The sequence below is a fragment of the Apodemus sylvaticus genome, chromosome 18 (genome assembly GCF_947179515.1).
Source record: "Apodemus sylvaticus chromosome 18, mApoSyl1.1, whole genome shotgun sequence".
Lineage (NCBI taxonomy): Eukaryota > Metazoa > Chordata > Mammalia > Rodentia > Muridae > Apodemus > Apodemus sylvaticus.
In genome coordinates this window covers 69,035,899-69,059,278 of record NC_067489.1, presented here as the reverse complement: position 1 = coordinate 69,059,278, position 23,380 = coordinate 69,035,899, and the positions used below count along the sequence as shown (strand labels likewise).

Here is a 23,380-nt window from a genome sequence, read left to right as displayed (position 1 = left end):
TCCCAGCACTTGGGAGGCAGAGGCAGGTGGATTTCTGAGTTCGAGACCAGCCTGGTCTACAGAGTGAGTTCCAGGACAGCCAGGGCTACACAGAGAAACCCCTGTCTCGAAAAAACAAAAACAAAAAAGGCAAGTTGAAGAGAAAGGGCTTACACTTACATATTGCTGATATCAAGGAAATCAGGATAGGAACTCAAACAGGGCAGGAACCTGGAGGCAGAAGTTGATGCAGAGGCTGTGTAAGGGTTCTGCTTACTAGGCTGTGCCTCATGTAGTGCTCAGCCTGCTTTACAGAACCCAGGACCACCAGTCCAAGGATGGCACCACCTCCAAGCCTGGGCTCTTCCCTAATCAACCACTAATTAAGAAAATACCTTGCAGCTATATCTCGTAGAGTCTTTTCCTCAACTGAGGCATAGTCCTCCAGTGACTCTAGTTTGGGTCAAGTTGACATACAGCCAGCCAGTACACCGTCTGACTACCTCCTGTGTTTGTGTCTTTAGTTTACAGGCAATGGGTCGTGTGAGGTGAACAGTGTACAGAAGAATGAGGAGAGGAGTCTGGACCACAACAAGAAGCGCTCGCGGCCTTCACTGCTGCGCCCTGTGTCTGCGCCAGCCAAGGTAACTGTTGATGTGTGGCTTCTCGCTGCACATGGCAGAGGTGGTGTGGAGGCCCGAGCAGCAGGCAGCCTGCGGCCATGGTCTGGCAGGAAAGCACCGTCTGCTGACCTGGCCGTCACCGGCCTGCTGTCCTGACAGCGATGAGGAGGAAGGGGGAATTGGAAGGATGGGCGTGGTGTTGTGCTCAGTCTCCTTTTCACTGTCGTGACTCTTTCGTAGGTGGGGCTGCAGTTGAAATGTGCGGTTGTGTGGTTTGGTTACTGCACAGCTGAGGAGTGAAGGTGTCTGGCAGAGTTCCTGTCCTGCTCATCACCCATGATGGCGGATTTCTAGATCTGACACTGTTTTCTAGTTGACTTTCTACAGTAATAAAGTGATTTGGCATTTCTGTTCATTTAGTTATGTGCAGCAGTATCGACCTCAAGTCACAATTCATTCCTGGTTTCTTGACACCCAGACTGCCCTGGCTGAGCAGCGGGCCTTCTCCAGGCTGCCCTGGGTCTCCACCATGTCATCTTTTTCCTCTCACTCTTTGGAGATGGCTATGGAGCAGTGTGCTTCATGCCATGAGCCTGGGTCCAATGCAGGTCCAAGTTTGGTTTATTCATGAGTGTGTGTGTGTGTGTGTGTGTGTGTATGAATGTGGCATGTCTCAGAGATCAGAGAACAACTTCAGGACTCATTGGGCATTGACCTGGTTCTTTACATGCAGAGTCATTCCCCTGCCTCTTAAGTCCAGAGACAGTGTCTGCACACAGCTTCCTCAGGATGCTCCTGTTGCTGCCCCTCCCAGCCTCCTAGTCATCGTCTAGCCCACAGGATAGTTTCTGTGTCCCTGAGCCCGGGATAAGGGCTGGGGAGTGGCTCACTGGTACAGTGCTATCTCGGGTCCCTGAGTTCAGCCCCAGCAGCTGAGGCATCCCATCATCACTAACATGTATTGAGCTGCCCCTGGCCGGGCGTCCCCAGAGCACACACATAGTTCCCAGGGTGTTTCCTTGGTGCTTGTACAGCCTTTCTCCACTCAGCGTCAACCCACCCCAGACAAGGGCCTGGTTTACTGATTCCAAGTTAATGTCTCCTGAGCATCCATGAGGCCCTGGCTTTCATTTTCCCTGTCCATGTCTACTGAGCATGTGCAAGTTCCTAGGTTCTATTTCGTAGAGTTGTGGAATGCGTGATGTTCTGTTTTCCCCAGTGTCTTCTGGGCATGCCTGAAGTACTAGGTTCCATTTTCCTAGTCATTGCCTTCCAGTGTGTGTGAGGTCTTCAGGCTCCATATCTGGAGCAGTCACCATGCCTTGGTTCCATTTCCCCTTTAAGAACCTGCCCAGCCCTAATGAGGCCTGAGCTCTAATTCTCCAGAACTTACCGCACATGCATGAGGCCCTGGGTTTGTTTCCCCAGCAGCTGTCAAATCATGCGGAGCCAAGTCTTCCCTGGGGCTTGTGGAGCTTGGGTCATTACCGCATGTGCCGTAGTCCAGATCTTGTTCTCCACAGCCTTTCAAGTGTCCTCAGCACCAGGTTCGAGCCGCAGATCTGATAGGGTGCTGCTGTGGGCTTTGCCGTTTCTCAGGTCCTGAGTTAGGGGCCCCACTTCGCACAAGGCCAAGGAGGGAGCAGCAAGCCCCCTGAAGCTGGCCAGCCAGATATACCTAGGGTGCCTAAGACAGGGTCCTGTCGACCCCAGGTTTCATGCATCCTTGGTTCATGTGGTAGGGACACCATTAAGCCAAGGGTTTCTCTCTGCAGAAGAAGATGAAGCTCCGGGGCACTAAAGACCTGTCCATCGCCGCCGTGGGGAAATACGGCACGCTGCAGGAGTTCTCCTTCTTTGACAAGGTGAGCGAGGCCCTCCGAGGCCCTCTCTGTCTGGACACGGCTGCTTCCTGCCAAGTCCATGTGTGGGGCCCCGGAAACGGCCACTGTGGTGCGTGGGAGAGAGCAGCATAGACTGCAGAGCCAGCCCAGATGGTTGGTTCAGGGTCATGCACATACCCCTCCACACAGACGCATCCTGTGGCTTCTGCCCGGTGCACACACCTTTGACAGCCGTGGTTCTAGCGGTCCTGTCTCCTTAACTCCCACAGGTGCGCAGGGTGCTGAAGAGCCAGGAGGTATATGAGAACTTTCTGCGCTGCATCGCGCTCTTCAATCAGGAGTTGGTGTCCGGGTCTGAGTTGCTGCAGCTTGTTAGCCCGTTCCTGGGGTGAGTGGCTCCTGACCCCTAACTCCAGGGCTTCCTCCTGCCCCAGACAGACACAAGGCAAGTGAGCAGTAAAGTTCCTTCGTGTGATTTATTTTTGTTTTCTGTTTTTTTTTTAAAGAGCAACTTCAGTTTATTTTATTTCAAGTGGCTGTTCACAGATATTTCTTAGCTTTACAAATATAAATCATGTTAACTATACAGATAGGAAAGACACACACATTTCCCAGTTCCAAATATGACTATAATTACCATGCTGGGGTAATGTCCTTGTATATCGATTTTGCCCAAATCCACTCTCATGATATCTGTCAACATGTCAACAAGCAATCCAAAACCATAAGTTGTGGGTTCCCTTATTAGAGGCCTGTTCCTTGCCTTTCATCTCCCAGTGCCCACCGAGGTTTTTGATATTTGCATACAGCTAGTAAGATCTCCGACAATTACACATAACGGTTTTGTTATAGATAGATCGATTGCAGCATTGATCACAACGGTCAGTACCAAAGAAGACTCTTCCTGGCTCCCTAATGGTCTTCAGTGGATTCATCAGCTCATCAGCATGTTGTTGCGTCCTTTGCATATGGGGAGTCCCACCGTAGTCATGCTGTCCTGAGGGACAGGGCACAGCTCCAGCCATCTGTGTATAAGCTGGCCATGTGCTGTAGTAGGTCCTTTATGGCAGGCCTAGAGATTTGGTTCCCATAGAAGCTGAACTTGGTGAGCTGGGTGCACCTGCTCAGGGCAGGTAGGACCGCACAGAGCTCACCATCCCCAAGGTGACAGTCCTCCAAGTCCAAGGCCACCAGGGTGGGCCCAGCTTTTGCTAATAGAACTCGGAGGGGTTCAGGACGTAAACCAGTCGGTCTGACATTTTCCAAATTCAGTTGTTGCAACCGACTGACACATAGGAACTCAGAAAGATGATTCCATTCTGATACTGAGAGATTACAGTGAGTCACTGCCAGGTCATCCAAGGAGGTCTTCATGGACAGGTTCAGAGGTTCAGTCCATTGTCATCAAGGCAGAAGCATGGCGGCATCTAGGGAGGCATGGTGTAGGAGGAGCTGAGAGTTCTAAATCTTTATCCAAAGGATGCCAGGAACAGATTGGGTGATTTGTTGTTTTAAACAGTTTACTTCCTACGTGTGTATAGGAAGACAAATTCTTGGGTGGGTGTATGCTTAGATTATTTAAAATCTACTTTAATAAGGGTTCTTAATGGGAGGCAGAGGCAGGCGGATTTCTGAGTTCGAGGCCAGCCTGGTCTACAGAGTGAGTTCCAGGACAGCCAGGGCTACACAGAGAAACCCTGTCTCGAAAAACCAAAAAAAAAAAAAAAAAGGGTTCTTAACTGCTTTAACCTCCCTTTTAGCCCACTACCCACCAGAGGTAGAAAAGAAAGGTTAATAGGAAATGGGGGACGGGGGTTGTATACCTGTTTAGAAATAGTTCTTTGGGGCTATTCAGCAGTCTCTACTCACAAATCAGCAACGGCAGGTAGTTTGATCCAGAAGCTACTGCAAAGCTCTACCAAAATCAGCAACTGGAAGCCAGGCAGACCAACGCCAGAGCCTCCCACTACTGTCTGTGAGTCATGTTTATATCCTTTCTAAATGTCACACGACCCCTCACATGTCTGCTTCAGCAAAACGTCATATGACGTAACTGAGTTTCTAAAGACAGCAGAGATTTCTACTTCAGGTGGGTTTTCTCCATCGTGTGGTCTCAGGAAGCTAACTCAGATTAGCAGAGTTGGCAGCGGGCGCCTTTACCCACTGAGCCATCCTGCTTACCTGAGGGTTTCTTTAGTAATGAGACGTGTTCCCAAGTTATTGCAGATAGGCTCACATTTGTAAAGGATGACTTGGAGAGAGCACGGGAGCCAACCCTCCTGGGTCCGAGTGACCCTGTACACTGTGGCACCCTTGACTTCCCATGGCTCAGATTATGCCTCTGGATTTTATGACTGTGGGAGCTATAACCATTGAGTAGACATTTTATCTTCAATTTACAAGTTGTAGATGACAATTTTTGGACACTGGTGATGTACAGTTCCATCTTTTGGCAGTGTATTAGTCAGGGTTCTCTAGAGTCACAGGACGCATGGGTAGTCTCAGTACAGTAAGGGAATTTGTTGGTGACTTACAGTCTGTGGTCCAACTCCCCAGCAATGGTCAGCAGCAGCTGTGGATGGAAGTCCAAGGATCTAGCAATTGCTCAGTCTCATGAGGCAAGCAGGCGAAGAAGAGAGAATCTTTCTTCTTCCAATGTCCTTATGTAGGTCTCCAGCAGAGGGTGTGGCCCAGATTAAAGATGTGTGCCACCATGCCAGGATCTGGTACTTGCTTTGTCCCAGATGACCTTGAACTCAGAGATCTCCCTGTCTTAATCTGGGATTCATAGCCACTATGCCTCAAAATCTCCAAGCCAAGATCCAGGTCAGAGTTCATTCCAGACATAGTCAAGTTGACAACCAGGAATAGTTATTACAGGCAGGATGCTGTGAGAGAAAGCAGCCTAAGTGTGTGCTGTGTTGAACTGTGCATGCCTATTAATGATACTGTCTCTTTTTGTGTTTTTCACGTTTTTATAATACATGCACACATGTTGTGCGTATTCCCCATTACCCTCCTGCAGTGGGCAGTCTGCTGACTTGCAGGGCATGTGTGCCTTCTGTGCATACATGGGATACAACCCAAAGGTAGTACATAAAAAAATTAGCAGAAATTGAGGTGGCATTGGATGTCAGTTTCTGTAAAGTGTCCCATTAGCATGCATCCTATTTCCATCCTGACTTCTGAGAATGAACCCACAAGGACCTGTGCGGGGAGAGGCTACGTTCATGAAGGAGGAAGACAGCCTTGGTGGATGCAGCTGTTTGTTCTCCATTCTGTCCTCTAGAGCAGCCATGGACAGAAGCAAGCAAATCAGGCAGGACTGTCTGCCAATGAAGCTTTATTTCCAGAAACAGCCCGCCGCTGCATGTGTGGTACCTGGCCTGGATCTAGGGTGATGGCCAGTCCTGGGATTCTTTCTGACTTAGGAGTCCAGTTTCATCCTGTTTAGGCTGCAGCAGCCATTGTAGAAGGGAGCCCGACCCAGCCTGCCCCAGGACTCCAGCATAGGACCTGGGCAACTTTGTGAGGCCTGTGGCCTTCTGAGGGTTAGCAAGGAGTTGGGGTGCTCTGCCCAGGCCTAGGTACAGCTAGCGACTAGAAGGGGCTAGTGTCCAAGGCTTGGGAGTTTGGGTTCAGGGTCAAGGCTGGTGTCTATCTGTGTTAAAGTAGGTCGTGTCTAGCCTAGAACTAGGCTCATTTCTGGGTTGTGGCTTGGGCACAAATTGACTGTAAACACTTGCTGCTGACCGACAGGTCACAGGACTGTTGGGACACTTGAGTGTGTGTGTGTGTTTCTATGAGATAGGGTCTCATAGGCCTGGCTGTGCTGGAACATGCTCTGGAGCCCAGGCTAGCCTAAAACCGAGATCTACCCAGATCTGCCTCTTGAGTTCTGGGATGAAAGACATGTGCCACTCTACCCACTTTGTCTCTTTCTCTTCTCTTTCTCTTTCTCTTTCTCTCTCTCTCTCTCTTTCTCTTTCTCTTTCTCTTTCTCTTTCTCTCTTTCTCTTCCTCTTTTCTTTTCTTGATTAATTAATTAATTAATTAATTAATTTTCATTTTATGTGCATTGGTACTTTGCCTGCACGTATGTCTGTGTGAGTGTGTCAGATTCCCTGGAATTGGAGTTACAGACAGTTGTAAACCAACATGTGGTTGCTGGGAATTGATCCCTGGTCCACTAGAAGAGCAACCAGTGCTCGTAACCACTGAGCCATCACTCTAATATCCCCTTCTTACTTTTTTAAAGTTAGAGGACAGAAAATCAAGGCAGTGAGACCCACAGAGGTTATTCCCAGTGTGCTTTGCTGTGGCTGTGGCCTAGGGCAGCTGGCAAGGTCTGTAGCTATAAGACAGAGATTGGTGTTGGTGGGAGAGGACCTTCCTCTCTTTCCTAACATTGAAGTTCTGATTCAGGCTATACTTGAAGTTTCATATCTACAAGACTATTGTCATGACTCTAGAACATTCTCAAAAGGTCTAGTGTCCACTTAAAATTTCTGTCTGTCTTTGAAGGAAATTTCCAGAACTCTTTGCACAGTTCAAGTCCTTCCTGGGAGTGAAAGAGCTGTCCTTTGCAGCACCTATGAGCGACCGGTCTGGGGACGGCATAAGCAGAGAAATTGACTACGCATCTTGTAAACGAATAGGATCGAGCTATCGGGCACTTCCCAAGACCTACCAGCAGCCCAAGTGCAGCGGCAGGACTGCCATCTGCAAGGAGGTAGCACCCTTGGGGTACAAGTCAGTCCCCTGTGGCACACAGCCGTGGGCCAGGGCCCAGACTTTCTGATGCCTGATTGATACCTGAGGGGTGGCAGCAGAGGCCACCTGAGCTTCATGCCCTGTTGGGTGGCAGTGCTTACAGCTCACACTGGAGTGGGAACTTGGCCAACTCTGTCACTGCTCAGTCCTGCCCTGTCTCCAACTGTACTCAGTGACGCTCCATCCTCTGGTCCAGGTCCTGAATGATACGTGGGTCTCCTTCCCATCCTGGTCTGAAGACTCCACCTTTGTCAGCTCCAAGAAGACGCCCTACGAGGAGCAGCTGCATCGATGTGAGGATGAGAGATTTGAAGTAGGTGCAGCAGCCTTGGCTGTCCTCTGTCCTCCCAGCCCAGCCCCTTCCGTATACAGCCTAGTCCTATAGCCACAGAAGGGTGTCAGCGCTGTGGGGCAGCTCTGCGGGGCTGCCAGCTTCTGCCAGCTCTTGAGATAGCACAGCATTAGCCTCTTCCTTTCAGCTAAAGGCAGTGGCTTAGTTAACTTAAAATAAGCTAGCTTTAGTTTTTATTTTTATTTTTTGATTGTTCAAGACAGGGTTTCTTTGTGTGGTTCTCACTGTCCTGGAATTCACTTTGTAGACCAGGCTGGTTTTGAACTCAGAGACTCTGATGCCTCTGCCTCCCAGGTGCTGTGTGCACCATTACCTGGCTAAGTTAGCTTTATTTCTTTTTTCTTTTTTCTTTTTCTTTTTCTTTCTTTCTTTTTTTTTTTTTTCCAGACAGGGTTTCTCTGTGTAGTCCTGGCTGTCCTGGAACTCACTCTGTAGACCAGGCTGGCCTTGAACTCAGAAATCCGCCTGTCTCTGCCTCCCAGAGTGCTGGGATTACAGGTGTGCGCCACCATCACCCGGCTGTAAGCTTCATTTCTTATTGAAATTGTAATTGAGTTCTTCAGACCCAACCAGGTGCCCTCCTGAGGACAGACAAAGCACCTTCATTTCATCCTCATCCCCCCTTTACAAGCTTTTGTCTGCATGTCCTTTTGTTTTGTTTTTAAGATTTATTTTTATTTTATGTGTGTGGGTATTTGCCTGCATGTCCTTCTGGTGCCCAAGGAGGCCGGTAAAGGGCATTGGATCCCTTGGAACTGGAGTTAGGAACAGTTGTGAGCCACCATTAGGAATTAGCCCAGTCCTGGAAGGACAACCAGAGCTCTTCCTTCCCCTGAGCCAGCTCCGCCGCCCCTGCTTTTCTTTTTGAAATGTCTCTCTTTGTAGCCCAGGCTTGTGTGGAACTGTGATCCTCCTGCCTTAACCTTTCAAATGCCAGGATGCCTGATGAGTGTACACCGTCCACCAGTCTCCTCTGTGTGTGTGTGTGTGTGTGTGTGTTTCCAACTTCTGCCATGACAAGTCCCACGGACAAGACAGTTTATATGAACCAGAGTCTACCAGTCTACTGGGAAGTGTAATTCAAAGGTGCCATACTTGGCAAAGCCTGCTTATGGTACCTCGTGGTGGTTGGGACACAAAGGAGGCCAGTTGTGGCTTTTACCCCTCTCCCCCTTTCTAAACATTGCCACCTACCCATGAGGACACTTTGTGGCTGGAGCACTAGGCCCTGTGTTCTATTTGAGGCAAAATTGTCTTAGAACGCAGTCTTCCTGCTTCCATCAATACCATGACACCCACTGTTAAACTTCAGTTTGGCAGGTGATCAGACTGTAGGAGAGAAAGAGGAGAGGGGTGGGAGGAGAGAGAGAGAGAGAGAGAGAGAGAGAGAGAGAGAGAGGGTAGAGAGGGAGGGAGGGAGGGAGAGGGAGGGAGAGAGAGAGGAGAGGGAGGGAGGGAGAGAGAGAGGAGAGAGGGAGGGAGGGAGAGAGAGAGAACGAACATGAGTGCACCTGTGTGTGTTAAGCGCCCCCCAGTGGTGGTATGTACCACTGCTGTCACTGGAACGCTGCCCCTCCCACACAGGTGTGCTCTGGACGATGCCCACACTTACTGGCTCCGTTGACAGCTCCTGACCACCCACCAGTCCCCAGTTCTGACCATGCCTGCCTCCTCCCTGCAGCTGGATGTTGTTCTGGAGACCAACCTGGCCACCATCCGAGTGCTGGAGAGTGTGCAGAAGAAGTTGTCACGGATGACTCCTGAGGACCAGGAGAAGCTCCGCCTGGATGACTGCCTTGGTGGCACGTCAGAGGTGATTCAACGCCGCGCCATACACCGCATTTATGGAGACAAGGCCCCAGAGGTCATTGAGAGCCTGAAGAGGAACCCCGCCACCGCTGTGCCCGTTGTTCTGAAAAGGTATCTCCTTCTTCTAATCCCTTACCTGACTCGGGAGCTACCAGGGTTCCTGACCGATTGAGTCACCTGACTGTGTCTTCAGGTCAGCCTCCAGGTGGCCTGGTCCTGAGGAGAGTTTTGACAGACAGGCTCCTGGACGTCTCATGCGGCCTCAGTCATCTCCATCTCCGGGTGTGGAGATGCAGTTTCACCAGAATCTACACATGCACCTGTCCATGACCTCCTGGTGCTCACAGCACCCGTGACAGCCTGTGTGCTGTGTCTCGTGGACATGCAGCCTTCCCTTCAGTGCCCCACTTAGGTCTGGTTGATACTGGGATGCGAAGCGTGGCTTGTGACAGGGATCCTGAGCCTACTGTCCGCTCATGCCATGGAGCCCTATGCTAGCTCAAGGTTTGAGATGTGACACTCAGCAGGGTTAATGACAGCTGTGTGGGCTGCTGGGTGTGTGGAGGAGGTGGAGAACTAAAACCAGCCCCTGCTGGAGAGCTGCTTAGCATTTAGGAGCACTGCTGCTCTTCCAGAGGACCATGTCTAATTCCTAGCACTCACATGGTGGCTTTCAGCTGTCTGTAACCCCAGGGTTACCATATGTATGTGGTACATATACACACATGCACATACATGTACATGAAATAATAAAACATTTTTTCAGTAGCCATGTTGACTATGTAGGACCACTTCCCTCTCCTCCCTTTCTGTGTGGGACCTGTTTGTTTTGGTCTGTTTTGTTGGCTTTGGTGATAGGGTCTGACATACTCAGCTGGCAGTGGACTTACCATGTGCCCGAGGAGCCTTCTGACTGACTCCAGATCCTCAGGTGCTGGGATAACATTCTTGCACCACCATGCCAGGCTCTTTTCGTTGTTGTTGTTGTTGTTGTTTGAGATGGAGCTTTCTCACTGTAACACAGACCAGCTAGAACTGGACATCCTTCTGCTGTAGCCTCCCTCACGCTGGCCTGCTCGGTGCCATGCAGACCAGATGTGTATTTACTATGGAGAGGCTGGGCCCTTCTCCTAGGGTCACAGGAGGGTCTGGGTCCCTCTCCCTATAGGCTGAAGGCCAAGGAGGAGGAGTGGCGGGAGGCCCAGCAGGGCTTCAATAAGATCTGGCGTGAGCAGTATGAGAAAGCATACCTCAAGTCCCTGGACCACCAGGCCGTGAACTTCAAGCAAAATGACACCAAGGCGCTGCGCTCGAAGAGCCTGCTCAACGAGATCGAAAGCGTCTATGATGAGGTGAGGCGTGCTGGGGGGTAATGAGATCGAAAGCGTCTATGATGAGGTGAGGCGAGCTGGGGGGTAATGAGATCGAAAGCGTCTATGATGAGGTGAGGCGTGCTGGGGGGTGATGAGATCGAAAGCGTCTATGATGAGGTGAGGCGTGCTGGGGGTGGGGTGGGAAAGGCTGCTGCTTGCTAGACTTCTCCTGGGCTTGCTTTCTGTTACACGGTTTGGTTTTTTTTGTTTGTTTGTTTGAACATAAGTCACTCAGAGGTCAGAGGTGTGTTAGCCCCTTAGAGCTAGAGATAGAGGTGTCTGTGAGCTGCTGGGAATCCAGCTCAGGTCTTCTGCCGGAGCAGCAAGCACCTTTAACTGCTGAACCATCTCTGCAGCCCCACAGCCTGACCTTTGAAGGCAGAGGAGGTAGTGTGGGGTAGAGTACTTACCTAATTTGAGACCTGGGTTAGAAACTGAGGTAACCACATGGGGAAAAAAGATTTTTGAGGTGTCCATATATTACTAAATCAGTCTCCATTCCTATGACAAGCATGTGAGAGAAACCGTTCAATAAGAGGAAGGCTGGTGTTGGCTCCTGAGTTTAGACATTTCAGCCCATAGCTTCCTAGCTCCTCCACTGCTGAGACTCCAGCAAGATAGGGACATGATGGCGAAGGGCGCTCTCAGGACAGGCACGGGGAGCTTGTTCAGCTTTCCACTGACGTGTTAGGGAGCTACCCTTATGTCCTCTGCGCGTGAGCCCTCATGCTGTGATTGGCCGATTGGCTCTACCAAGGAGGAGTTAGCCCTTTGGACACTGTATTCAATTCTAACAAACTCTAATTTGCTTTCATGCTAATGGATAAACTCCATTACCAAAGGCCACACGGAAAGGAAAGGGTTGATTAGCCCTCAGGTTCACCTTCAGGGCGCAGGGCAGGAACTGAGGCAGGAGCTAAGAAATGTCCCAAGGGCCAACCTGGTGTAGGCAGTCCCTCCATGCCTCCTCTTTCCAGATGGCCCAGCTGACATAGGACTGTGGCCTGAACAAAACAAGGGTCTGGGAAGGCCAGAGGAGCCCAGGCTGTGTCTAGGCGCTAGAGTAGTTAGGGCATTGGGTCCACCATGGCTCTGGCCATGGCCTCTAGGGTACTGAGTTGAACTTCCTGGCCTTTAGTTAAGGAGTGTGATCTCCAAATTGACAAACTGGATCCTGCTGAAGATGGTGTTTGAGGGACCCCCAGAAGCCACCTGTACTGACCACTGAGAGCTGAGAAGATCCTCAGCCCTATCTAAAGAGACAGTGCCTGGAGTTGGTCTCCCCCTCCCCCACTCCCCGCTGACAGACCAGCTGAGCGCAGAGACAGCTCCTTGGGTTGAGGGAGGAATAAGTAGTAGTCACCTTTGAGTTTGGGAATGCCATTATCCCAACATTAAGGGGTGGTGTATGGGAAAGAGGTTCACCTGGACAACGGGCAGCCAGTGTGCTCAAAGGCCTTGTACACAGCAGAAAGGAGCCTGGCTCAAGAGAAAACTATAGTACGCTGAGGGCTGAGGTCTCGAAGAGCCTGGAGGAGATCTCCTCACCCCTCATCTCTTGTCGGCTGAGGAACTGGGCAGGTGGCAAACTGTTTTATTGGAGTTGGGGTGGGCGCAGCTGAGTCCTGTGCAGTAGTGGAACTGAGGGAGTCAGATGGTTGGCGGCTCTGAACTCGGCCTCAGATCATGGCAGCCTTACCCCTTGGCCAGGCCTGTTGGGAAGCCTCTCATTTCAGTTCTCTAGTGCTCTCACCTGCAGTGAGAGGGCCCTGTGAGCTATAGGCCGGCTGGGGCTGGACCCTCCAGGGCGCTGTGAGAGTAGAGGAAGGCTGGATAACTTCCTTAAACTTAAACTCCCACGGTGAGTGCTGGTCTAAGGAGGCGGGCTGTTATGCTGGAGGCGGGGCTTGGGAGATTGGTCGGCCATGCCCGCTGACTGCCTCCCTTTGCAGCACCAGGAGCAGCACTCAGAGGGCCGCAGTGCGCCTTCCAGTGAGCCGCACCTCATCTTCGTGTACGAGGACCGCCAGATCCTAGAGGACGCAGCAGCGCTCATCAGCTACTATGTTAAGCGGCAGCCAGCCATTCAGAAAGAGGACCAGGGCACCATCCGCCAGCTGCTTCACCGCTTCCTGCCCAGCCTGTTCTTCTCGCAGCAGCGCCCTGGTACCTCCGATGACTCTGCGGATGAGCGCGACCAGGACAGCGCCGAGCCTGAGGGCCGCCGGCCCACGGATGAGAAACCCCCAGCAGATGCACCGCCAGAGCCGCCCAAGGCCCTGGACGATGTATACAGTCTGTTCTTTGCCAACAACAACTGGTACTTCTTCCTGCGGCTGCACCAGACGCTGTGCGCTCGCCTGCTCAAGATCTACCGGCAGGCGCAGAAGCAGCTGCTGGAGCACCGGCGGGAACAGGAGAGGGAACAGCTGCTGTGCGAGGGCCGCCGGGAGAAGGCCGCAGATCCCGCCATGGAACTGCGGCTCAAGCAGCCCAGTGAGTGCCTGGGCAGCCTCTGTCCTTTTAGGCCACCTTAATGGAGGGTGGTGGGCCGGGGCTAGGGCCTCCTTAGCAAGTCCTTGTTGGGGAGTCCTGCCTGCTGCTTTCAGCCAGAGATTCAAGTGAGCACCGTCCTTCCCCAGGTGAGGTAGAGCTGGAGGAGTACTACCCAGCCTTCCTGGACATGGTGCGGAGCCTGTTGGAGGGGAGCATTGACCCCACGCAGTATGAGGACACTCTCCGTGAGATGTTCACCATCCACGCCTACATCGGCTTCACCATGGACAAGCTGGTGCAGAACATCGTCCGTCAGGTGAGGCTGCCGGGGGCTCTCCTTCCTCATCTGGCCTCCACACCTTGGAAACTGGTCCTTTCAACACAGGGGCCACACAGCAAGTCCACACTTTTGTTTCAGTGAGGTGAAATTAACACAACAAAATTAACCCCTTAAAGTACATCCATAGTTCATAACGTTTAGCACTGTAACCATCTCTAAGGCAATGCCCTAAACCCCACCTGTTCCAACATGCAAAATGAGAGTCCTGGCACAAAGAGCGTCATCTGGGGAAAAGGCTTCCGAGCCCAGCCAGTCACAGGAAGTGCTTTAGAAAGCTGTTTCCTCCCAGGCCTTAAAGACCTTTTTATTATGTATTTTTATCCATAATATTATTCCAAAATACAGATATTTATATTCGCATGGGCGTGACAGCCACGCTGTCGGGACAGCCACAGGATGTGCTTCTCTCCTTCCCCTGTGTGCCTACGAGTGCCTTTCCCTGCTGAGCCATCAGCTCACTGGCCCCAAGAACTTGTTTGTCTTTCTGTTTTGGTGCTGGGCATGGAAACCAGGGCCATGAGTGTGTGAGGCAAGCACTCTCTACTGCTCCAAGTCGTGGCACAAGGACTTCCAGACATTGGGTTTTCTTGAGCAAAACTTCCTCACCCTGATTCTGCATAAAGGTTTCAGGCTGTGTGGAAGTAGCTGCATGCTGGCAGTGAGCTCCCTTCTTCATCCTGCACCTGCTGGGTCACATCTGCAACGGCTCTGACCTGCTCTGGGGCAGTGGCGCCTTCTAGGGGTCGGTGAGGCCACACCCTGTTTGCAGTTGTTTGCTCGTGTTGCATTTCCCCCAGTGGCTCATGGTCGGACCTCCTGTGACCACTGCGGGATGTGTGGGTGTCCCGTCCTTGTGGGAAGCCGGAGAGCCTAACTTGCACCATGTTGTTCTCCTGCCCAGCCTGCCCAGCACATCACGGCCAGCAGTCGGCACGGTGCCCCTAGTACTTGTCTTTAAGCACTTCAGCTTTATATGTACGATCCAGGAGTAAGTCTGTGCCTCCTGCCCCTGCCTATAGTAGTGGCTGCTGCAGCTGGTTGATGGGGAAGTAGAGCTTCTGGGCTGCACACACAGTGTCAGGCTAGCAGGTGGGGGACAGTGGAGGGCCACAGTCCCTGGGACAGCAGCCTCGCATTAGGTGATCGAATAAGACCATGTCTAAGCTTCTAAAGTAACCTCTCAAGGCTGAGGAGACAGCTCACTGGGTAGGAGTGTTTGCTGTGTTAACTCATGAAGACCTAAATTCAAATCCCCTGCAGCCTGTGGGGAGGTGGGCATGGCAACATGCGCCTTGTCTTCAGGTTACTGTTGATAAGCGACGGAACACCATGCCCAAGGCAAGCTGAGGAGGAGAAGGCTTATTTCAGCGTAGAGGTCCGTATGACAGCTCACTGCCATACACAGCATCAACAGCAGGGAGGGTGGGAACTCAACACAGTGTGGGAACCTGGAGGCAGCGGCTGAAGCAGAACCATGGAGGGGTGCTGTTCACTGGCAGCCTTCTTATAGAACCCAGGACTACCAATCCAGAGATGACACTACCCACAATGGGCTGGGCCTTCCCTTATCGATAACTAATGAAGAAAATGTCCTATAGGCTTGCCTGCAGCCAGATCTTACAGCGAGAAATTTTCGATTGGTGTTCCCTCCTCTCAGATGACTTTTGCTTGTGTTAAATTGAGATAAAACTGTCCAACACACTCATGTACCCCGCACTGTGGAATAGACAGGAAGGTCCCGGGGTCTGCTGGACACGAGGACGGCTCCAGGTCTAGCAGGGACTCCATCCCGGTCTCCGTCTCAGGAGTAAGGAGACAGATGAAGCAGCGCACCATTGTTCTCTGGCTTCTTGGGGTGAACACCCCCTGCCCATCCTCGTCCTGTCACAGACGCTAGAAACTATTTTAAAAAGATAGAGCAAACGAATCTGAGCCTTTCTGTGGCTGCTCCAGTCCCTGACTGTAACCCCTCGCCAGGGACTCATCAAGGGCTGGCACTGTGGCCACCTTGTCCACTTGAAGGCTGAGCTCTGGTCCTGGCCTCTTAGATTTCCCTCTGTCCTCCTCAATGTCCTCATGCAGAGATGATGGGAGAGAAGGTCTGTGCAGTCACCCCTGAGATGTGTGATTGCCCAATAGCCCAGGTCAGAACTGGCCCCAGACATCTGGAAGGAAGTTTTATATGACGTCAGTGCTCTCAAAGGGCACATTTGTCTCTTCTGGACACTTCTTATACCCAGGCACGTGGGCTGGGCTGGTCTAGTTTGGTTTAGTTTGCTCTGGTCTTTCTTGGTCCCTATGAGAAAAAGAAACAAAAAGAAAAAGAAAAAGAAAAAAATAGACTGTTACTGGTACCATTTCATTTTCCCCGATTCCCCAGCCACAGACTTGTGTCTTGTGTGGGGCTGTGTCAGCGTCTTCAGGGGTGGCACCTGTGGCCTTGTTGTCTTTCCCTGCCAGCTGCACCATCTGGTGAGTGACGACGTGTGTCTGAAGGTGGTGGAGCTGTATCTGAATGAGCAGCAGCGAGGGGCAGCCGGGGGAAACCTCTCCTCCAGATGTGTCCGTGCTGCACGGGAGACCAGCTACCAGTGGAAGGCGGAGCGCTGCATGGCAGACGAGAACTGCTTCAAGGTGAGACATTGTAGGGTGGCTGGGGCTGAAGGCCAGGGCCACGGGGAGAGGCCTGGAGCTGAGCAGGACGCCACGGGCACTGTCACTGCACCGTCACTGCACCTGTGAGTGGCCATAGAACCTGCCAGGTCCCTCTGTCTTGTATGGCAGTGCCAGGGCCTTGAAGGCCATGGGGGTGAGTGGTGGCAGCTCAGGCCACGGCCATCTCCCCAGGTCATGTTCCTGCAGCGCAGAGGCCAGGTGATCATGACCATAGAGCTCCTAGATACAGAAGAGGCGCAGGCTGAGGACCCTGTGGAGGTGCAGGTGAGTCTGCTCCTGTTGTGTGCCCTCAGCTGTGCTGTTCTGTCTCCTGCAGTCTTGACCCTGCCTGCATACACTCATATCACGTATCACAGCAGCACGGCCCTGGTCACGTCCCCAACTGTGCTGATAGCTACAAAGCATGCCCATGTAAGTTCCAAAGCAGTCTCTGAGGACCCTGGCCTGCTTGTCCCCTCCTCTGTCCTCTTGGTGGCTTCCAGGGTCACTGAGTGCCTGTTACTCAGCATGTCAGAATGCGCAGTAACTTTCTGTGGCCTCCACAAGGGACCATAGACCAGGATGTTGCCAAAGCAGAACCTGTCCTCTCACCCAGGAAGTGTGAGGTCCCAACCTTCAGAGGTGCTGGGAGGCCACGGTTACCTCTGCCACTTCTGAGGGCTTCCGCTGTCCTTGGCTTGTAGCTCTATCACCCCACCTCTGCCTTTCTATGTGTCTCTGCCTGTGTCTCTCTTGTGTCTTTAGTCCTGGGGTCCTTGTTGTTCAAGAGGCTCGGGGATGGGTGCAGCCTCACTGAAGTCCTTTCTGGAAGGTTTATTTGTTTGTTTATTTATTTATTTTTAAAAAGCCTAGGGATATCTGGCATGCCTTTAATCCCAGGACTAGAAGCAGGTGGATCTCTAAGACTGAATTCCTGGACAGCCAGGGCTACACAGAGAAATCCTATGTCAAAAAACCAAAAGAAAAAAAAAAAGCCAGGGGCTGTAGCTAGGTGGTAGACACTTGCCTGGCATGGGGTTACCCTTGGGGTTCTGTCCCCAGTGCTGCAAACTAGATATAATATAAAATGAAGACTGACACCTTCTACATACTCATCTTAATTGTGTGTGCCTTATTTGCAAATTAGGTCACACATAGGTCCCAAGGTCCTGGAGGCCCAGAACCAGACACACACCCAGCCTCCTCTCCATCCTTCTTTTGAGCCAGACAATCTGTAGACAAGCAGTACAGGAAATGCAAGGACTCTGTTGCTCTCCTTCCTGCCCTCGGTTGAACTGGCTAAGCACAGAGAGGTAGGAGTGAGGGAGTACAGGTTAGACCTTAGGACATCTCTGCACACACCTCCTTGAAGAGCAGGACCCTACTCCTGTCTGCTGCAGTCAAAAGCCTCCTTCCCCACAGTCTCTGTTCCTTCACTAGTCGCCCAACACACTCGCTTCCCCATAAAGCCAACACTCAAAGGCAGTGATGCCCATACCCCTTACTCCTTTCCCTTCCCAAGTGGTGAGAAAACATTTCATGGTGTTGGTCTGGAGACAGTTGTGGTTTGCTCCTGTTGCTGTGGAGACAGTTGTGGTTTGCTCCTGTTGCTGTGACCCTGTGAGAAGCACAGTGGTACTACCCACAGGAGGTTGGGCCCTCCATCAATTAGGAATCAAAATGGCCTGCAGACATGTCCACACTCTAATCTGATGGAGGCAATTCATCAGGTAAGGGTTCCTCTTGCTAGGAGACGACCCCTGAGCCACTTGCCCAACCCTTCAAAGGGGGATTCTGATCTTCTGACTTGGGACCCAGGGTAAGAGGCGGCCACTTTATCCAAGGTTGTGTTCTTCTATGCCCAGCACCTGGCTCGATATGTAGAACAGTACGTGGGGACTGAGGGTGCATCCAGCTCGCCTACTGAAGGCTTCCTGCTGAAGCCTGTGTTCCTGCAGAGGTGAGAGCGGGGTCCCTGGTGTGCAGTGAGATATGACGTGGGGTGGTGGTGCAGGGGATGTAGGGGGAGTCTCAGGCCAGCAGCCCCCACCAAGGAAGCAGAAGGGGTAACCACAAGCCCTGCTGGGAGAAGTTTCTAGAAATTTAGGGTAGGATGATGACATATCATGCATGCTGGGTAGGCCTCCATCACCATCTCCCTGGCCTCTGGAGCCTGCAAGGCCCCTCCCCAAGGCCCTGTCCCTGCAGGAACCTGAAGAAGTTCCGGCGCTGGCAGTGTGAGCAGGTACGTGCCATGCGTGGTGAGGCTAAGAGCTCCTGGAAGCGGCTCATGGGCGTGGAGAGCGCTTGCGACGTGGACTGCCGGTTCCGCCTGGGCACACACAAGATGGTGTTCATCGTCAACTCTGAGGACTACATGTACCGCCGTGGGACACTATGCCGTGCCAAGCAGGTGCCACACCCATGCCCAGCTGCCTTAGCCCTGAACCCGTGAACCCCTCACCCCAAAACTCAGAGGGCCTGGGAGACCCACACCCTGTCCCCAGGAGTTCACAGACACCTCCCCCCACCCCCCGCAGGTGCAGCCCCTAGTGTTGCTGCGCCACCACCGACACTTCGAGGAGTGGCATGGTCGCTGGCTGGAGGACAATGTGACCGTGGCAGCTGCAGGGCTGGTGCAGGACTGGCTGATGGGTGAGGAAGAGGAGGACATGGTACCCTGCAAGACGCTCTGCGAGACTGCACATGTTCATGGGTTGCCTGTGACTCGCTACCGCGTGCAGTACAGCCGCCGCCCTGCCTCCCCCTGAGCATCTGGAGGGCCTCCCCCCCTCCACATGAACCCCACACATACCACACATCTTGCTACCAAAAGGGTTTTTGTCACTTTGAGCCTGGGGTTGCACCTTGACCTCAAGCAAGCAGGAGCTGTAGCTCTTGGCAGTGCAGACCAGACCCCAGGAAACACCAGGGACTGTCTCCAGTAAGGCGGCCTCTTCCTGCAGAGTTTGAGATGATGCTCACACATGTATTTGTTCCTTTCTGTGCTCATAGTGGTCATGACTTTTGAAGCAGCAGCTCCCTGGCTTCCCAGGGGAGAGGCCTCTCTGTGGCCATGGACCACCTGCCATCCTCAGTGCTGCCCTCTGCAGGGCCAGGTGGCCATGCCAAACCCCAGGCTTTAGAGAGCACCTGTTCTCTAAGTTTCCTGAGCCTTTTTTTTGTTTGCTTTGTTTTGTTTTTGTGGTTTTTTGACCCAGGGCCTGGGCACTGGGGAGCAGGTGTGCCTGCCCAGGCCTGGCTGTGTGCCTCTCAAAGGATCGATCCATGGGCACCTTGGGCATATCCTAGTTTCCTGAGATGGGCGTTTCACGTGGGGACTCCAAGCCGCCTAGGACTCTCTGGGTCTCCCTTCCCCAGAGGGGATCCCGGGCACCCTTGCATGCTTCTGGGGATCCGCTCCTTAATGTTTTTGAGCAATTTCTGTTCCAGCTTTGACCTCCCTTCGCAGCTGTTTTGAATGTAGGGGTTTTTTTTTCTATTTATTTGAACATTAAAGATAAATATTGACGCCAAGCCTCAGGTTCCTTTGTCATTTCCTACAGAAGTCCCAAGCAGGTTTTGTATACAACTAAGTCTCAAGTGGCATCAACAGCCCCTCCAGAAACCGCCCAAAGTGACACCACTTCCCTCAGCCTGGGAGTGCTTTCTAGAATATTCTCTTCCAATTATCTTTTCACATTCAATAGAGACATCTCCTTTCCACACTTGGGTTATGATTATACAAACTAATTTGGGGGTGTGAATGGTACAGTGACTAAAAGGAAACAAAGCCACATATACTGGGCTTTATTCACAAATCTACTTTAAGTTGTAACAGATTTCTTTTAAAAAATTGTGCTGGGGTTGGGTGGTATTACTGCAGGCTTTTAAGCCCTGTCCTGGGGGGTGGGGTGGGGGGTGGGGGTGGGCAGAGGCAGGAGGATCACTGAGTTTGATTGAGGCTAGCTTGGTTTACAGAGAGTTCCAGGATGGCCAGGGCTACCCAGAGAAACCCTGTCTAGAGAAAAAAAGAAAAAGAAAAACGACCACCATCGACAAGGGAAACCATTCATAATGAGAAGCTCGTGAGGTGGCTCAGCGGCCAAGAGCACTGGCTGCTCTTGCAGAGGACCTGGGTTTGATTCCCAGCATCCACTTGGAGTTTCACACCCATGTAGCTCCAGTTTCAGGGGATTCAACACCCTCTATTGGTCTCCACAGCAACCAGGAAAATCATGAGGTATGTGTGTGGTGGGGGAAACTGAGACTGGGTCACACAAAAAAACCCGTGTAACAGTAACTTAGAAGTTCAAAGCTGGACCTGCAGAGATGGCTCAGTGGTTAAGAGCACTGACTGCAAGAAGGAGTAGAAATGGCTGAGTTGACATGTGCCCGGGGCAGCTGGCCTGCAGGCCCGGGCCAGGCCTCCCTTGAGAAGTGGAGTACTTGTGCTGGTCTGTGTGAGGAACCTTATCACACAAGATGAATAGTTTCCTGACCTTAGGTGCTTTTATATTCTGCTCAACATTGTGAGCTCAGGACTTGGCACACTTGTATGTGGACTGCTCAGTGAGGCGTTCTGGCTCTTCCGTCCCGTTCCGTTCCCCAGGGAGATGTGCATGTCCTTTGACAGGTCACCCCCCTGGTTTACGACGCAAAGACTGCTTTTCTTTTACTTCACATCAGACTCAACATAGAAAACTCTGAGGATGCAGCTGTCCTGTTGACTTCAGGAAGAAAATAAAACAACTGACTTGGGTCTTCTGTAGTTTTTTAATTAGAAAGACACCATTTGCAAGTAGAAGGAAGATGTTGAATTGAAACAAGTGCTCAGGTTGTGTGGCGTGAATTGTTTTTTTTTTAAAAGATCCAAACAAGAAGACCAAGAATCAATACCAAGTGTGGATGACTTCAAGTTTCCTTTGTAAATGTCTTCCATTTTTAACACTATTATAAGCACAGTTGAGACTGCTGTACGTTCCAAATATTCAATATAATTTGAGGTAAAAGAAATGTTATCTAAATTCTGGCTCACTCTTTGACATATTTCCTGGACAAAAACAAGATATGGTAAAAGCAGAAACCAGGTTTGGTTTCATAATGGGAGTGAAACCATTACTGTTTTATGAGTATAAATCCACATTTTTAAATACGATTTTTCTCTGGAGAAGAAACCTGTTGTTTACAGGAAGGCCTTGGGCAGTTTGATGGTCTTAAATGTGTGTGTTTCCTGTGTCCTGCTTTGCTGTTCCAGCCCTTCTCAGGAAGCCCGGCTGGGCCTGTGGCTGGTTCAGAGTGGGAGGAAACACAGCCAGGGCATTAAAACCGAACCATCTTAACTTACCAGGGTCCCTGAGTGAACCATGAGGAGATGGAATTGCTGCAAAATGCATGAGGATTTTTTTTTAATTAAAAATACTAGCATGCAGCCGGGCAGTGATGGCGCATGCCTTTAATCCCAGCACTTGGGAGGCAGAGGCAGGCAGAGGCAGGCAGAGGCAGGCAGATTTCTGAGTTTGAGACAAGCCTGGTCTACAGAGTGAGTTCCAGGACAGCCAGGGCTACACAGAGAAACCCTGTCTCGAACAAAACCAAAAAAAAAAAAAAAAAAAAAAAAAATACTTGCACGCTAGGGTCACTCTGCATATGGTGAGAGCGCAACCCCCTGCAGTCCGAGAAATGGACTTTTTACACAGTCTCCAGGGCAGACACCATTAGGCAGAATGTGATTTGCAGAACGGTAATACTTTTAAGCAGATTGGTCCCCTAGGGAATGAGGTAAGTGGCCAAACAGTCAGTGATCAGTTTGGTCAGTCTCTCCCTCCCCCTTGTGGTCTGAGGAATGCAGCCTAGCCCCTGACCCTATTAAAGTTTCTAAGATAACTCTTTCAGGGGCAGTGTTCATCCTGAACTGCCAGCGTGTGGGAGGCTGAGGCAGGAAGAGCAGATGTTCAGAACCAGCTTGGACATCTCGATGAGACTCAAAACCAGCAGGAAAAAAAATGGAGCCCAGAAACACCCTCTTTTATATTCCATTTGTGGAATGTGAGACTTTGGGTTTCCATGTAGCTGGAAGGGAACTGGCATGTGTGCTCCTGCAGTTAAGGTGATGTGATGGGCCACTCACTCTGTAGACCAGGCTGGCCTTGAACTCAGAAATCTGCCTGCCTCTGCCTCCCAAGTGCTGGGATTACAGGCGAGCACCTCCACCGCTCGGTCACTTTTCGACATTTTTACATTATGTAGTTGCATTTTTAATAAAAAGTATAAATAACTTCCTTCAACCCAAGATGGGTACTTGGACAGATTTTTTTTCTAGGTGATAATGTTATGCTGAAATTCTGGGACTCAGGTAAGATTTCCCAGTTTGAATTGAGCTGTCTTACCAGAGAATGGGCCTTGTCTTGACCTGCAGGACAGTCAACGGGGTCCCTGGATCACCTAGGAGAGAATGGAGGACAAGAGACACAAGAAACATACAGCAAGACAGGATTCTGATCAAGCTGTCAAATTTTATTGTTTTACACACCGCAATATAAAGGAAAGCAAGCAGGATGTAGAGAGGGGGTATGAGGGGGCAAACATTGTCTCTGGGGAACAGTCTCTCAGGGGGCAAGCGCTGTCTCTAAACATTGTCTCTAGGAAGTAGTCTCTCAGAATTGTCTCTCAGAATCTCATGACAAAGCTGGCTGGATTTCAAGGAAGCTGGCAAACTGAAATGATCACGAGGAGGTAAAGTAGAAAGAGATTTCTATAGTAACCTAACTGCAGGTGAGCGACCAACTTGCTATTTGGCAAACCTGAGAGCTAATATTTTTCCTTCTAAAGGCAGGCTTGAGCATGTGAGATGGCTGAAAGGAGGAGGTTTTGTTATCTAAGTGAGAATGGCTCCTGGCAGAGCCTCAGAAGGAATGTTCACAACCCTGTAGTTGGTTCACTATAATCTCAGAAGAAATTTGGAATCTGAATTAAACTTTGAACAAGGAAAGCAGATGCAATAAGAAGTGTAGATCTAGTTGGTAGTCACTGTAGATTTAAAGGAAATTCAGGGCCTGGAGCAGGGGATATGTCAAAATTAATTCCAATAAGAGGTGATACATGCTCTCTTTTTCCTTTAATAGTTATGTTATAAG

At 51.1% G+C, this 23,380-nt stretch overlaps 1 protein-coding gene across 2 annotated transcripts in view; it reads left to right on the top strand.

Annotated features, from left to right (window-relative positions):
* The window catches only part of Sin3b (SIN3 transcription regulator family member B), a 35,226-nt gene extending 15,445 nt beyond the window's left edge, over positions 1-19,781 (top strand). Inside the window, exons 6-19 of one of the 2 annotated variants that reach the window (XM_052162911.1) lie at positions 504-623; positions 2,378-2,467; positions 2,716-2,834; positions 6,971-7,178; positions 7,416-7,532; positions 9,253-9,491; positions 10,549-10,732; positions 12,706-13,249; positions 13,396-13,565; positions 16,050-16,223; positions 16,437-16,529; positions 18,110-18,204; positions 18,453-18,657; positions 18,785-19,781. In XM_052162911.1, coding sequence (XP_052018871.1) covers positions 504-623; positions 2,378-2,467; positions 2,716-2,834; positions 6,971-7,178; positions 7,416-7,532; positions 9,253-9,491; positions 10,549-10,732; positions 12,706-13,249; positions 13,396-13,565; positions 16,050-16,223; positions 16,437-16,529; positions 18,110-18,204; positions 18,453-18,657; positions 18,785-19,015 — 2,589 coding nt within the window. In that variant the 3' untranslated portion in view covers positions 19,016-19,781. Of the gene's footprint in view, positions 1-503; positions 624-842; positions 1,012-2,377; positions 2,468-2,715; positions 2,835-6,970; positions 7,179-7,415; positions 7,533-9,252; positions 9,492-10,548; positions 10,733-12,705; positions 13,250-13,395; positions 13,566-16,049; positions 16,224-16,436; positions 16,530-18,109; positions 18,205-18,452; positions 18,658-18,784 lie in introns of those variants that run through there. The other variant, XM_052162912.1, reaches the window with a different exon arrangement.
* The last annotated feature ends 3,599 nt before the right edge of the window (positions 19,782-23,380 follow it).